This window comes from Numenius arquata, chromosome 2, assembly GCF_964106895.1.
Source record: "Numenius arquata chromosome 2, bNumArq3.hap1.1, whole genome shotgun sequence".
Classification (NCBI taxonomy): domain Eukaryota; kingdom Metazoa; phylum Chordata; class Aves; order Charadriiformes; family Scolopacidae; genus Numenius; species Numenius arquata.
In genome coordinates, this window is record NC_133577.1 from 29,100,575 (window position 1) to 29,116,386 (window position 15,812).

Below are 15,812 nucleotides of genomic sequence, written 5' to 3' on the forward strand. Positions count from 1 at the left end.
AGAGCCCTGGGGAACCCAAAGTGTGACAGGCCACCATCTGGATGCAGATGCAGACACAGGTTTGAACAAGAGAACAAAATTCAGGTGACATGCCTAAGCAATGGACAGAACCATCTTATTGTTCAAAGATGACAGCTGGAGGAATAAATTGACGAACGAGCATTATACAGAAGACCCCACCACACATTGCTATTGCGTGTCAGCAAGCATAAAATAAAACCTATTTCTTCCCTTAAAGAAGTTCCACAGAATTTAAGCACCCAATTTTTCCTTTTAAATAACCCAAGCAATCTAGTCTTTGTAGATATTTAAGACTTTCAGACTGTGGGGACAGAGCAGCTGTCCTCACAGTCTCAACCACTTATTTTAGAATCACCAAACACCGACATCAGAACAAACCTTCATTTACGCTATCCTCTCTGTCAACATGGTTGGGAAATTTTTCGACGGTCTGGCAGCTGATTAACTTAATATTCCTGGTCTGGCCTCTCAAGGGAAAGACTCCACCTGTGAGATCTACACTGTACCTTTCATCACAGTATTCCAAGCCCTGGGGAAAAAATAAGAGAAAAAAGTCATTTTGAGATAAAAACTAGATATGAAGGAAGGTCTATATCTAATATAATGTGCATACTATGCTGTGTATTTCGCCTGAGCTTATTTCTGATAGTAAAAAGAAAGTACATCTGACACGCAAGAGAATTAAGTGTCAAATCCTAACAGGTAAGTTTGGCTGTAAAGGCTTTGCAGATCTAAACATGCTTTGCAGAATTCCTTGCAACATCCAGGTTTCTTTAAAAAAGACCTAAATATATTCCTACAAAGAGATATCTGAGATAATGCAACACACAAGCATGCAAAGCTCTTTGCTCCATGTCTTCATTACAGAACTGGTAAAGTCAGAGAAGTCCGGGCACTAGAGCAGCTAAAGCTCTCTCAAGAGCTATTATCTATAGGCACACCACCAGAGTGAACACGCATCCCTCTCTAGCAGCTATGAGAACTTCGTACTGATTAACCCTCAGTTAATATCAGTGTATTTGTATCAGTAGTAATTCTTTCAAACCACGTAAGCTCTTGCCAGCTCCTCTTCTCATCTTGTCAGAGATTAATGGGTGAAACATCCCTCAGTTCCTTCACCAAGCACAGCCAACAGCAAAAAGGAAAAACAGAGAGGACATGGCATGCCCATGGCCAAGGCATTGAGGATCACGAATTACTACAGAGAAAGCAAGCTACTTTGAGAGACACAGAAACCCTGGCGGGATTGTGTTCTACCTCTGAGACCACCATTTTCTAAGTAAGCATTAACTGAGATACTGTCTTGCCAAGTACAACACTTGTTCAAACTGTCCACCATACAACGCTTGAACGGGTGTGTTGTGGACAAACAGCAGCTCTACACTTTAAAACAAAAAAACAAAACACCAAAAAAACAAAACCAACAAAAATTCACCACCACCAAACAAAAAACAGCCTAGAAACTGATCATGCCACATTCTGCCCAAGTTTTCTGAACTTTCAGAGGTCTAAAATGAACTGGCACGAGAGAACACATTCCCATATGATCTTCTAGGATACATTTGATTCACCTGAGATGAGCTTTCTCTTAATCTTCCCGGAAATGCTATAGATAGATATCAAGGCTGTCTGAAAAATTGCCACCATCTGCTCTGAAGCATGCACAGTCCATCCTCTTTTATCAAGTGACTTTGGAAATAACAGATATGTGCAGAGTAGATAAGAAAAATCAAAACCATCTCTTTGAAAAACCAACGTGAAGCATAGGCAAAGAATCTCATTTTTCAGGGAGAATGAATAAACGCTAAAACCAATTTGAATAAAAGATGTTGTCCTGAACGGGACATCCACCATTCCAAAAGACAGTTTCATCAGATAAAGTGCTAAACTCTCCACAATGGGGCACACAAACCTAAGTTTAGGGACTCCATTGCACGGAAGATATTAAGTAGTGACTTTATTGACCAGTAAAGCATGAAAAGAGTTTTCGAATTACATGCACCGGTAAGGCTCTGATTAAAGTAGAGACGTTTCTGCCACTAAAGCCGGACGAGAAGCTTAACTCAGACAGCCACGTAGTACTGACCAATCTGTGACTACTAGAAAGCGATCTGAGACTAAAAGCGCCTGCTGCAGAGCACAGGTCCCGTCCTAATGCATCTTTTGGCAGTGTTTTGGGTTTGAGAGTCGTTTTGGGGCCTGGGGGGTTTTTTTGGCAGTAGGTGTTATCAGGGGCTAGTATGAAGCTCCGTGTGTACGTGGATCATCTGGCAGCTAGCTCAAGAACCTGTCTGCTCTTGTCAGATGGTCCAGCTGTTTACTTCTCTCTTCAACTGCCCTGTAAGATTGCTTCCTGTTTCAATCTTCCACAACACTCATCACGGGCAAGCAGAAACAGCAGCGGAGTAAAATATCTCAGAGCCAGAGACTGGTGGCTGACACCTCTTATGAGCCTGTGAATATGTTACTGGTTGCATTTTGTGTGCTTTTGTTTTTAAAGAGTGTCAACTGGAATTTTGAGTAGACCCATTTTTAAAGGCTGCTGAAACATTTCAACCCTCTGGGGTAAAACCTGATACTCATCACATCTTGTTCAGCAAAATAAGCTGACCAAGACAAAGAATTGGCAAAGAGTTAAAGGTCCCACACTTTAACATTAAAGTGTTGAACAAAGTGGCCATGAGACAAATACATATAAACAATTGGAGAGAGATTAAAGAAACTTTCTCCTTTCAGCCCACCAAAGCACTTACAAGAGATGCAGCAGTGAACTGCAATGAAAGCCCTTTTAAAACTAAAAAACCCTGCTCCTCTAAAGCACCATATGTTTTTGTCATAAAAACACTCCACACCAACAAAGATAAAGAGATGACATCCATATTTAGAACACACTGAATGATTTGAAGATCTTTCTCCTTTGTCACCATTATATATAATGCATTTTAAATCTTACCCCTGCTAACTCAACTCTTACTCACTTAGACAAAATAACTATTTTCTTCTTCTCACACACGTGCACGTCTTACCTCATACATGACTTGACCTGATGCCAAGCGCTTTCTGTCACCAAATGCTAACTGCAACAGATGTAAACTCACCACATCACCTTCGCTGAAAAAGGGATAAAGTACGAAATTTGATTACAAAGCTGCTTTACGGTCCTCACTATCATTTTATTAGATCTAGACAGAAGTTTTCTTAATAGCATTCAGCTCTCGCTGAAAACAAAACCACCTCTTCCCAAAACACGATAATTGGCCACATTTAGCCGCCAAAACATACAGAAGGACAGTCTGACACTAACAGCTTCAGGGGCCAATGCTAACCATACAATTTGCAAGCTTTAACACGTTGTATGGACTAAAAATTAATGGAAATAGTTCTTCACAGTGAAGAGTTCTCGATCTGGGCTGCCTCAAAGAGAAGTGTGGGCAGTAGGTCAAGGGAGGTGATTCGACCCCTCCACTCTGCTCTGGTGAGACCCCACCTGGAGTAGCGTGTCCAGCTTTGGAGTTCTCAGCACAGGAAGGCCATGGACCTGTTGGAGTGGGTCCAGAGGAGGGTCACGAAGATGATCAGAGGGCTGGAGCACCTCTCCTACTAAGACAGGCTGAGAAAGTTGGGGCTGTTCAGCCTGGAGAAAAGGCGGCTCTGGGGAGACCTTATAAGCAGCCTTCAGCGTCTAAAGGGGGCCTACAGGAGAGATGGGGAGGGACTCTTTATCAGGGAGTGGAGCAATAGCACGAGGGGCAATGTTTTTAAACTGAAAGAGGGGAAATATAGACTAAATATTAGGAAGAAATTCTTTACTATGGGGGTGCTGAAGCACTGGAACAGGTTGCCCAGAGGAGTTGTGCATGTCCCTTCCATGGAAATGCTCAAGACCAGGCTGGATGGGGCTTTGAGCAACCTGGTCTAGTGGAAGGTGTCCCTGCCCACGGCAGGGGGGTTGGAACTCCATGATCTTTAAGGTCCCTTCCAACCCAAGCCCTTCTATGATTCTATGATCAAAGCTGCCTTAAAGTCAAAAAGATTGCCACTCTACAAACAGCTGAGCTGATGAAATCTCTTGCTGATGCAGAAAGAGAGAGATCCATAATACTGTCACTGCCCTCCTTTGGGGGGCAGCAGTTTTGTCGGCACGTTTAGGCCTCTAGATGTGCAGCCTCAACTACTTTTAATGGTATTTTAAGACCACGAGGTGTGAATATCAAACAAAGCATGAAGAAGTCATCGAGAAACAAAAGGAAATCATTTAAGAATGCAAGCACAAAAATATGGCCACTCTTGCTTTGCCTTCTCTCAGAAGGTGGGAACTGGTAGGTCCCTCTTCACGCCTGTTCAATCCTGTGAAAATTGCCTTCTAAGTGTAACTCCTTCCCTACCTGAGAGAATCTCCTGCACAGCTAAAGAAACACAACAGATATACATGTATCAACTCCACGTGAGCAAATATGTTAAAAAAAAATATAATTATTTCATGCACTTGTTTACAGTAAGCTTTTATTCACCTTTCCTGTGTAGACTGAACAGCCCACAAGTAGCAACAATTGCGAGGATCATTCTCAGGCTCTTGAAAAGTGACAGCATAGACAGGAATCCTTCCTCCTTCAAGCTGTGAATGGTGCCTACAGTTTTAAGGAAAAAAAAAAAAAAAAAGGTGAGCCTACTGGCCCTAACTGTTTGTGGAAGGGAAGAAGCATCTTCTGACAAAAGAGCACTGTACATGCTTATCCTCCAAAGTACAGAGGTCATATTTCCACCCCAGACAAGGGAGTCAAGGAAGCAACTCCTTCTTATGCAACAGTCAACAGGTGAGGAAATTACTGTCCAGCAAATGCAATAACCTCTGTCTTTATGTCCTCCTTTGCCTCCGGAGGAGGAACATAAAGGACTCCTTCAGCTGCCAAGCAAAAGATCATTCCTACTGTTGTAGCCTACTTCAATATCAACCTTACAATGCAGGGTATCTTCTGAATGAATGTGTAACGGTGCCAAACACAAGTAGTTTCTCATTTCTTGGACAACGTAAAGTATTTTTCTTCCAGACTTCTGAGCAGTCTATTCTTGTCACCTAATTATTCCTCCACTGTCTACTTATGCATCCAATAGCTTCTGGTGAGTCAGTGCAGATCTGCTGAAGTGAATCCCTATCTGAAATTGATCAAATATTTCAAGTGAGATTGCTCTTTGGCAGATTTAAAATCCTCTCTTAATTATTCTGTTGCTTGTAAATTTACACGTCCCTTATTCTCCCCCACAAGCGTTCTAAGCAAACTTTCATTCACATGCATCGTTGCCTTGGAATGGGCCAACCTCCTAGTTTGGCCAAGGCTGACACGTAGGAAAGAATATATTTGTCAGGCACAGATCAGCTATTGAGTTTTCGTGTCTCACTAGTTTCACCCTGGACACTTTCGAGAATATTATCACCAAGATCACATCATTAACATACTTCAGCCTTTCAAGGTATGCCCCAATTGCAGCAACCGGTTCCGAAAAATCGTTTCAAAAATCCGTTCCATCAAATTTCACGCATTTCCCGGTTCCACTGAATACTACTACTGATAGAACAAACTGTCTGATAGAAATCAGTTCTATCGCATCCTAACTGCTTGACGTAACACAAAGATTCATGCTTTCCACAATTCCTCAACCACAGGCACAATAAGGAAAACAACCCTAGTCCAATGGGGAGAAGGCGGCCCACTTAATCCAGGTATGACTCAAAAGTTATTTCAGAAGAGCATTGCTAAACATGCCCAGATTACACTTATTGCAGTCCCTGAAAAAGCTCTCTTTCAATTCACATACCTCCTTAAGCAAAAATTTGAGACCCCTGCACCTCCGGGCACGGCCAAGGGTAAAGGCCTACTTACTCTCTCTTCAAAGTTTTCATATTCCACAGTGACAGGTAGCCATCTGAGAAACCCACGACGAGCTGATTGCTTCTGCTTATGTAGCACAGGGTTGATACTGCTGTTCCGGAAGGATTTTGTAATTGAAAACAGAGACGTCTCCTTTCTTTGGTCACAGTTTCTCTTCTTAGGGCAACTTCAACAGGGTTTCTAGTGACAACTTCTAGATCTACGCAAACAAAACCATGCAATAAATGAATACGTTATGACATTTAGGCTGCCTTTTATACACTGACATGACGACACCTATAATCTAATTCTACTGTACCAAGCAAAATACCCATTTATGCAACACTTCTTTTGCCACTTCCATTCTGTATGGCTTCAAAGAAGACAAGAACTCTCTGATCAGACAAGTATTCTCACTCGTATTTGAAAATCAGGTAAAAGGGTAACCTTCACAGACAAATTCCTCTAGGACTCTCTACATTGGGCATATGGGCCTCATGATGAAGCTATCTGAAGTGACACCAGCTCCTGAAGCCACTGTTGTAATAACCAAAAGAGGGTATGCAATCTCAATACACCAATGAGAAATTTCCTTCATCCAAATGCATGATTTTTGATACGTCGGATTTCTTTTAAAAACAAGCCTAAAATTTGTCCCAAGTCAATTAACACAAGCAAAAGAACATTCCCAAGAAATAGGGCACCTCTGACACAACCCCCTACCAGGCAGCTGCACCGACTCAGATGGCAAAATTCCTACACCTCACTGGCGAGAATCATAGTGACAGAGGGATCTTGGTGGGAGGGGGGCATTTAGAGCATTAGGAGTAGTCAGCCCCTCCCAGATTTGATCAGTTCAGGACTATACAATGTCAAACTGCCAGCTGTAATTAGTAGCCATAAATGTCCGAGACATGCATCTTCAAAGTGGGACGCATACTGTTTGTTGAAAAGACACAAGTTTTCTTACGTTTAAATTCAAGTTTAAAAACTGCAAGCTTACCCAATGCTTCGATACCGTTCCGATTGCAAGATAAATCATCCAAACAAAGGTCAACCAGAAGCAGATGGCCAACATCTGTAGCCACTGCTGCCACGCCAAAGAGCCATCGCAGACTCTGATGGAGGTGCTGAGTTCTCACGCTGGCTCCTCCGTGATTCGCTATGGGTTCTATAGCAGTTACCTACAGGAAAACTACACGTTAGTATTTTAGCTCTTTGACAAGCTAAATAGAAATCATCAAAAGCAAAACCAGAACTACCACATCAGAAACAAGAAAGTAAATACGGGAGCACAAGACTTAAAACCAAAGAATTGTTTCCAATTACATCATGAAAAAGAAAAAAAATCCATCTACAAAAATCAGCTTCTGCCTTCCATTCACTACATTTCCTACAGTTAGCTAACTGAATTAATTTCAACTTAAGTGGTGCTTTCTTTTATTACAGCTTACCAATTTCCATTTCCTACTTAGGAATCATTAACTCAAAGAGAACAGAAAATCAGTCATATGCAAGAAACTTTATCATATTCAAGGGACTTAAGGAAGACACTAAACAAAACTAAACCTAGTTCTCCGACTGCTCACAGCCCATCAGCACCGTGATACAGTCTATGCCTTTTTCCCCAAACCGGTGTTATAACCAGTGTTATAACTATTTTCAGTTTCAAATCACTTCTCTAGACACAGATTTGATATGGGACACAATCCTTCTTACCCTTTCCTTTTCCTATTCCCAACTTGCTTAGGTTTACAAAATAAATCTTAACAAAGCTATGTCCTTTTTCTCAAACATAGTTTACTTATTGATGATACGCTTATGTCAGCAGACAGCTTGTCTTTCCGGCTAAAACTCTAAGATTTAGGGGCAAACTAACACAGCGGAGCACCAACCCAACTCCTGTCTCTATAAATGACCACAATACAAATGCTTACTACTAATAAGCACGCTGTGGCATCACAAACAAAGCTCCACCTGTATTCTCGCAAGTCAAACCAAATCACCTGAGGGAAAGCTGGGCAAGAAGTAAGTATTTATTTGTTGCAGGCTCTAAGATGATAAAAATACAGTGATTCTTGATGTTCTATTAACTTACACTCATTCTTGTTTACATTAAGGTAATAAGGCTAGGGGACATTACATCATTTGAGGTTACGCGTTATAGAAGACAGAAAAAAATCAGTAACATTACGCCCACCTACCCCACTGCTGTATCCCATCTACACAAACATAACAAAGAGCAGAGATTCAAGGACTGCAGGCTGAAAGTCAACCTTTCAACAATCTGTCGGGCAACTCACTAAAGGCTCTTTTCTCCCCTCCTAAGTCAACAGGAAAATGTGTTCTGCTCTACAGTCACCTGCCTGCTAGGCTAAGATTCCTGGGAATGTGTCTAAGTCATTTACAGCACAACTGTGGAATTCTGAGACATTTTAAAGACAGTAAAAAAAGACAGCTTGTCCTGAAACAGGGTTATGCAGCACCTAGCAACATAAACGCTTCGTTTCTCCCATTAAAAAGTACGTACCCTTCCGGGAAGAACAACCGCTTTAACCACTCTTGATACTCCAAGGTCGTACAGACAGAGAACACTTCCCTCTGCTTCTTCCAACCCAACCAGCAGCCCAGTTCTCTTCTGCCAGGAAAACTCCTTTACCACACGGACAGTGGGAGGCTGTTCATTTACTCCACTGAAACGGTACGCAGAGAGACGCTCTCCTGTCACAGAGTTCACTACCTCCAGTTGAGGACCACATGCCAACCACGCGAGGCCGTTTCTCCCTGCAAGAGAAAAGAAAACTGGCTAAAGCAAATCTCCAACGGAAGACTGAAAACAACGGGAAAAAAAATCACAGTCACTGCCCCTTGCCTTCAAAACACGTACCTAGCAGAGGAAGACCAACTTACCTTGTTCTGGGCAATTGCTCAAAATCACCCATTGAAATCCTCAAGGAATACCACTTCAAAATAACAACCTTGTTGTTTTACAATTGTACTTCTCATTCCTGCACTGAAAAATCTGGATTGTCTGGGACAAAGATTACAGTATCTTGATCTATAGTCTTTATACCGTGTTTGGCTTGGGATTGGTAGAAATCGTCCAAATACATACGGGAATACAAGCCTTAAAGCGCACCCCACACATAACACATCTAAGCCAATTCATTTCTGGTTTATTAGTTCTACTTGACACATGCCTCCTTTGGGCAAGGATTTGGACTTCAACAAGAAATTATCCTAAAATGGGCACTGCGTGAGGGAATTTAAACTTTCACACGGGCTGACCACAGGAAGAATTTAACGCATTTTGTTTCACTGAACTACTTCAAGCTCGAAGGAAGAATTAACTCAACTACTCCATTTGCAGTCAGGTAGATAGATCCTACCTGGTCTCAACAGAAGCCTAAACATCCAGATCGGCACCCAGCTCTACTGTCAGATCACCTAGGAAGCCAACTACCTAATCTGCTTAGCCACTTTCAGCAGCTCTCACTGGCTACTCATCTGCATCCTATTAGATACTTTGGAAACATAGCTGCGGTGCTTAACAGTCTTATCCTCTTCCTTCTCTTTTTGCTCAGACTACAAAAGAAAAAGCAGGGGGGGGTTCCTCCGTAACACTGTAGGAGAACTATTTCTGCATCTGATGTTACAATGGTCATAGAGCTTGAGTTGGTGGAATGAAATGCCCCCCAAAACAACACTATCGCTCTTCTGAAAACTGCCTTTTATCTAATTAAAAACTGGGGAGGGCTCACTGACTCAGCATGTTCAAGTGAATTATTTTAACAGCATAAGATTGGTGCAGGTTGTTGTAACTTCAAAGTTTAACTATACTCATGTTTTCATATTAACATTCCTAAGCGTTAAAGCATCCCTTTTGTTCTCTCTAAACCTGACGCATCTTCAACGCACCAACCTGACACAGTTATACTATGACCTGCGGCTTCAGGTAACTTCTGGGCAACAATAACTTCACACCAAGACCAAATTTAAAGGAAAACGCTCACCTCCAGAAAACTTCCCGCACAGCACAGAATCAAGGGTTATCTCATCTTCCCCAAGTGCCTGAAGAGTCACCTCCGGAAACTGCAGCAGACTGCTCGTTACCTGGGCCGTTAGGTCTTGCATTCTTCACTGTAAATAAAGAAAAAAGTGCAGAAATAGACTCACATCAGCCAGAAATATTCTCGAGATTGACAATAGTTTCATCAGTACACGGTGAAAAATCTCCCAGACATCGCCTGTAGCTTTTTTCCTTGAAAAAAAATGGCATTCAGGACAGTTTTCGATCACACAGTAGAGCAAAAGGAGAATCCTTTGCTTGTCTGATGCCTATGAGATCACCAACAAATAGTGACACAAAGGTATGAACGGGTAAATAACAGGAAAAAGCCTGATACGCTGAGTTCAAGTCTACCCACGTAGGTTATTAAGATGGGATTTGAGAAAAATCGTATTTTAAAAAGCTTCTCAGCAACAGGTACAACTTTCCATTTGTCCTTTTGATTTTATACTGTATACTTTGTTAGTTATTGTCAGTTGTCCTCTAGTAGCCAAAATGACCATTCTTCTTCAGCCTAGGTACTTAGGACTTCCAAACTTCACGAACTTCTTCCAAAGAAAGGAACATGCCACAGGTCATAGACTGAGTATCGATTTTTGGATTAAAAAGCCCCAGGGCAAAAAACAAACAAACAAATGAAAAAAAAAACCCTACTTAAAAAAAAGGAGAAATTACACATTCAAGCAGAATCACATACAGCCACATCAGAGTTCTGGGATGTCAGTGTTGACTGATGGTAGTACATGAAAATCCATTTCAAAAGCCAACAATGCTATGCGCTTCCTGAAGAAAAAGCTAAAACTGTGGCCAGCTGCAGCTGAAGAGATGATTTCACAAAACATGTTGACTTCACTGCCACCAAAAGAGAGGACCTGCTGCCGCCTCCCATCTCTTTGTCCGCTCCTTTGTTCTGCTACCGTACTCCTCCGGCTCACCTTGCACTGCCCTGTACACTTCTTAGAGCACTTTATGAGCCAAGTTAACTCCCTAAGCAGGCAGGAAACTAACCCAGAAAAGCAGGTAGCGTTCCAGCAACTTAGAGAGTTCAACTGCCTTGCAGAGAGAACTAGCAAGCAGGAAAGGTGGCACAAGGAAGGAGGCAGGACAATGCGCTGGGAAGAAGGAGAGGGAGTTCGTCCGTCTCCGTTTTGTGGCAGTCAGCCGGTATGCTAGCTCATACTCGGGTGAAACGACACACTCAGTCTGCAGGGAGAGCTAAAAAGCCCTTTACTTTCAGAAAGGACACCGCTCAGGACACAGTCAGACATCTTTTATCCCCTCTTGCATGGAGAGACTCCCTGTCTCACTGAGAAAGGCTGCAGCTGACAGGCATCGTTCTTTCATTCAGCCAGAGGTAGAAGCTGAGAAGTGTTACTTGGTCATCAGAAAACAGACAACACTGTGTGACGCTATTCAGATCACATTTTCTAAGAAAATGGGGCAAGGAGTGGGAAGAAGCCAAAGAAGAAGAAATGAAGGAAAAACTAAGTTCTTTTGAGAAAAACAGCACCCACTTTGTTGAATAACAGGTCAAGAGGACAATTACAGAATTTTTATAAATATTTTTAGTGACTGGTACAACGACATTTTCCCCAGAATAACAGGAAGCAACTCACAAGCACCAGAGAAGTAGTAGATGGAAAATTCACTTTCTGCACTTTAGTAGTCATGTTCAGTGAATTTGCACTTTGCCGGATTTTACACCTGCAGAAAGAGGATTTAGCAAGTGAGTTAGGAGGTGATTTAGTGAGTACCACTGGCTCATGTCTTTCCCACTCTAGGCAGAAAGCCTTCTCCGCAGCGTTTTAGGCAAAACCCCTACGTTGAATCTGCACAGTTTGTGCAGATGCTCCACAAGCACAAATCTACAGCAGAAGGCAAGACGAAGAAAGAATTTCAGCTCTCTATCCCAACAGCCCCCAACAGCTAAGATCCGCTGTCTGATGCAGACCATAGATTTGGGTTCCCCTTAAATGAAAAGAGAAACAAAACCAACACAGGTCAGAACTTGACACTGGAGCTGCTCTATCCAGCTATCTCCTATGGTTATTCCCTAACAGGACTATACTTTCATTCCAGAGTTGCAGTCCCCGCCTGGGTGGGGATGGGGCTAAGCTAGCAAAAGTTCCTAAAGTCAGTTCTGAAATTATGCTCTTTTTTACCTTGCTCGGTGCACCTGGACAGACAGACGTAGGTGTTGAGTGTCTCAGTACAGCACATACACACAGCCTTCCCAACGGAGGGAGACAGTCGGGAACAAGACACTTCCAGCACACCACACCACACCGCCCCTCCCAGCACGAATTCCAGAATCAGAGAATCACAAGAGAAAGGCCTTCCAGAATCACTGGAGGTCATCTGGTCCGGCCCCTTTGCTCAAGGCAGGGCCACCTACAGCAGGCTGCCCAGGACCGTGTCCAGGCAGCTTTTGCATATCTAATTCTGAAACATATTTTGACAAAGAGCAACTTGACCAGCCGAACTGCAAAAACATTTGCAACACATGAAACAGGCCCAGGTTTTTGCTGACTCTCTCCTGTCAGTTTAAGTGTTCTCTCCACCACACAAGGAAAGCAATACCACACCAGCAAAGCCTTGTCACCATTGGTTCTCTAAAACGATATCCGACAGCTTACTAGGTAGAAGACACAAAATTAATAGAAGCCCGATTACGCTTGTTTCACTGTCTTAAAAAAGCAAACCCCAGGCAAATCAGTGCAGGAAAAACAGCTGATGCAGTAGGTAAACGAGGAGCGGTCCTCAGCAGAACAAGGTATGGTCCTGTGTGCCCAACACCTGTGCCAGCTCAGGGAACCAGCATTAAATCTTCTACTCCTGATATCTCCTAATAGCTAGGCTGCTGCAGCTACAAGGTCACCAAGCCATGATCCACTTTGGGATAACAGACAGACCATCCAGAAGGAGCCAATGGACTGGGAAAGTGGCCGGGAAGCAAACTGCTCCTGGGCAGGATTAGCTCTGTGTGGAACTGTCGCTAGGATCTGGGACTGGGAAGCAGAGATGACAAATGGCTGGCAGCAGGGATCATCTGTATGCTCTACGTTTCAACTATGTGCTGCGTTACTGGGAGAAAAAGGGAAGGAAAGAAGCTGAATTGTCACACATATGAGAGACCCAGACTTCTCAGGAAAAACAGTTACCTCTGTCATATAACTTAGTCGTCAAAATATATGCCGTTAGGTAATAAGAATACAGAATACGCTCTTAATACGCTCCCTTGCTTGTTGACAGATTCACTCTTTCTTCGTCCTGAGCAGTCAATCACTTTGAGCTGGTATCTTTTGTCAGTTTGCCAGCACCTGACTGCAATTTGCACCAAGACCAGAGCCGGAAAAATTATGAAAGTGTACCTTTTGGCGTATCGTAACGTTGACAAAGTTTTTTCGGAACAGAGGTCTGCTGGACTCACGACTGCCATCTGTAAGCATATGAAAAGTCTTAACTGCCATTAGGACTCTGAAGGAGATGTTTAAAAGTAGTCTTAAACACTACCAGATTCCAGATAGGCATTAACATGGAAAAATAGACCATTACGTCCTTAAACATAAAAGGAGAATCCCAGTGGTTTAGCAATCTGGCTATAAGTTAAATCTTTTTAACATTTTGGCAAGAAATGAGAAAGTGAGAGAGAGAGAGAAGAGAGAGGGAGAGAGAGAAGGGGAAGAGACAAAGGGAAAGACAGATGGGAAGATACAGGTGGGTTTTGCAAAAAATTAATACTGAAGGTGCTCAAATCCTGGTAAGCCTGGCTTATGCTAGAATCAAATGTAAAAAACCTCCCCAAACCACTTTGAAGTTATTTGTACAAGTAACAATTGAAGAATCTGTCCTTAAATTACTTCAAAACACCTTGGATCATTTGAGAAAGTTAGCATTTGAAGAAACTCAGGTAGGCTGCTTTAAGACTGTCAGCATTTACAGTCAACATTTCCACATATGCACATTTTCTATTTGTATTCTTCCATCTTTCATTTGATAGTACTTTCTTTAAGAAAAGTACTTAAGAAAAGTACATCTTCTTCAAAGATGCTGGAGTATACAGTTAATGAGACAAAGAAGACCTTGTGGGAGTTTCATTTTATTTAAGGATGCAACATCTGGTGCACCGCACAAACAAGAATCTCAGAATTCAGGAAATAAAAATAGTTGTTTCATCATACTGCCTCGTTTTTATGCAAAGAACACGGCATTTATATAAAACAGGTGCCTGTGAGTTTTATAGCCACGTTTATCTCTAGTCAGGTAGATTTTTTACAAATATGCAGAAAACCCTTGCAGAAGAAATGAGGTTTCAATCTCTGCTGTAGAAAGAGAGATACTGATTTTGTGTCGGCTGCATTTCTGTTCTGAAAACAGAAATACTCTCCATTTGAGTAATACATTTAATAGTGGCAAGAAACTTTTGACCAGCAGAAGGGTCCTCACCTTTATGTTGCACAGGAAGCAATCTTAACTTAAACTGCACCCGCTTTCACCAGTGTTAGAGCCAAGCAATTCCATTTCAACAGGTCAAGTGGGTCATAAACTCAAGAATCAATTTATGATCATGGTCCTGCTCTTGCTCCACAAAGCAGCCTCCAGGAGTTTCGTCAGGACCAAGCCCCTGTACGGGATATGCAGCGCTTCCTTTCCTGTAGCAACCTCAGCTAGAGTACTAAGGAAAAAGAAAGTGAAAGCACGGGAAGAGTAAAGCATAACTATCAAAAGCAAATTGCAGGGGGGAGGAGGTACCAGAGGCTTGTTCACTCGTGCTTGTGTTCACGCTTCAGCATATCTGTGCTTATGTACATCTCAGACTTTACTCATTTAAGTAACTTTATGAGCCACACAGCAAGGAATCCTGAACAGAGGGAAGGTTTTTTACATAGGTAGAAATTCACTTTTTACTTCAAGGACAGGATTTCGAAAAAAGGATACCTGATGACATTTCCTAATGTGGTTAGATTTAGATTTACGCATACCCCTTTCTTCAACCTATCTCTTTCAGATCCTGTGGATTTTTACCTTTCGCTCCCTGCCAAGTCCACCACGTTTCGAACTGACTGTTTCGTGATTCCTTCATTGAGAAAAATCTACTAAAATATGGTATCAACAGCAGGAAAAATTACCAAATCAATTGCTCAGACATTATTCAGTAACATACAGAAAATAATACTCTGCAGAAACGCAGAGGAAATAGGTGGTGATAGTTAGCGGTATCGGATCATCTTATAGATGAACAATTGCTTTAAAGATGAGAACTGCAAAGGTGTGCCTAAAAATGAATGACTTACAGTCTCTCAGGACGAAGCAACAGGCAATGCTGCCCATCCCCTGCAGAAAGGAAACACCGGTATGGAACACTGGCTCCTGACCTCTCCTGCCTGCAAAGACGATGTCTCCCTCCCATTCCCGTTCCAGAGGAGCCCAGGACCAGCCCTGCCTGCCATTTGGAGCTGCACGCGCAAGCAGCTGTGGGGACCTGAGCTCACTTCTGCTGCAGAGATGGGTCATGTATACGTCCAGGCCACCCAGAGCCAGCTCCTCCTCAACCAGCCCCAGCCCAGGGCTGCCCTGTGTCAGCTGCTCTGCAGACACCTCTGTCAACGGGAGGCTTCAACAAAAACTGTAGTTCCGATATCACTCTACCAAGGGGAAATACTGGGGGAGCGATGATATTACCATAGAATCATTTTGGTTGGAAGAGACCTTTAAGATCATCACGTCCAACTGTTAACACTGCCAAGTTACCACTAAACCACGTCCCTCAGCACCACATCTACATGTTTTTTAAATACCTGCAGGGATGGAGACTCAACCACTTCCCTGGGCAGCCTGTTCCAATGCTTGACAAC

At 42.7% G+C, this 15,812-nt stretch overlaps 1 protein-coding gene across 1 annotated transcript in view; it reads right to left on the bottom strand.

The window, feature by feature from the left end:
• LOC141474044 (protein ELYS-like) overlaps window positions 1-10,022 on the bottom strand; it is a 30,706-nt gene extending 20,684 nt beyond the window's left edge. The window contains exons 1-7 of the mRNA XM_074161729.1: window positions 9,902-10,022; window positions 8,419-8,672; window positions 6,892-7,072; window positions 5,901-6,108; window positions 4,533-4,649; window positions 3,048-3,132; window positions 400-550 (exon numbers count right to left, since the gene is read on the bottom strand). Of these exons, the coding sequence (XP_074017830.1) occupies window positions 400-550; window positions 3,048-3,132; window positions 4,533-4,649; window positions 5,901-6,108; window positions 6,892-7,072; window positions 8,419-8,672; window positions 9,902-10,022 (1,117 nt within the window). The remainder of the gene's footprint in view (window positions 1-399; window positions 551-3,047; window positions 3,133-4,532; window positions 4,650-5,900; window positions 6,109-6,891; window positions 7,073-8,418; window positions 8,673-9,901) is intronic.
• Between the last annotated feature and the right edge of the window lie 5,790 nt (window positions 10,023-15,812).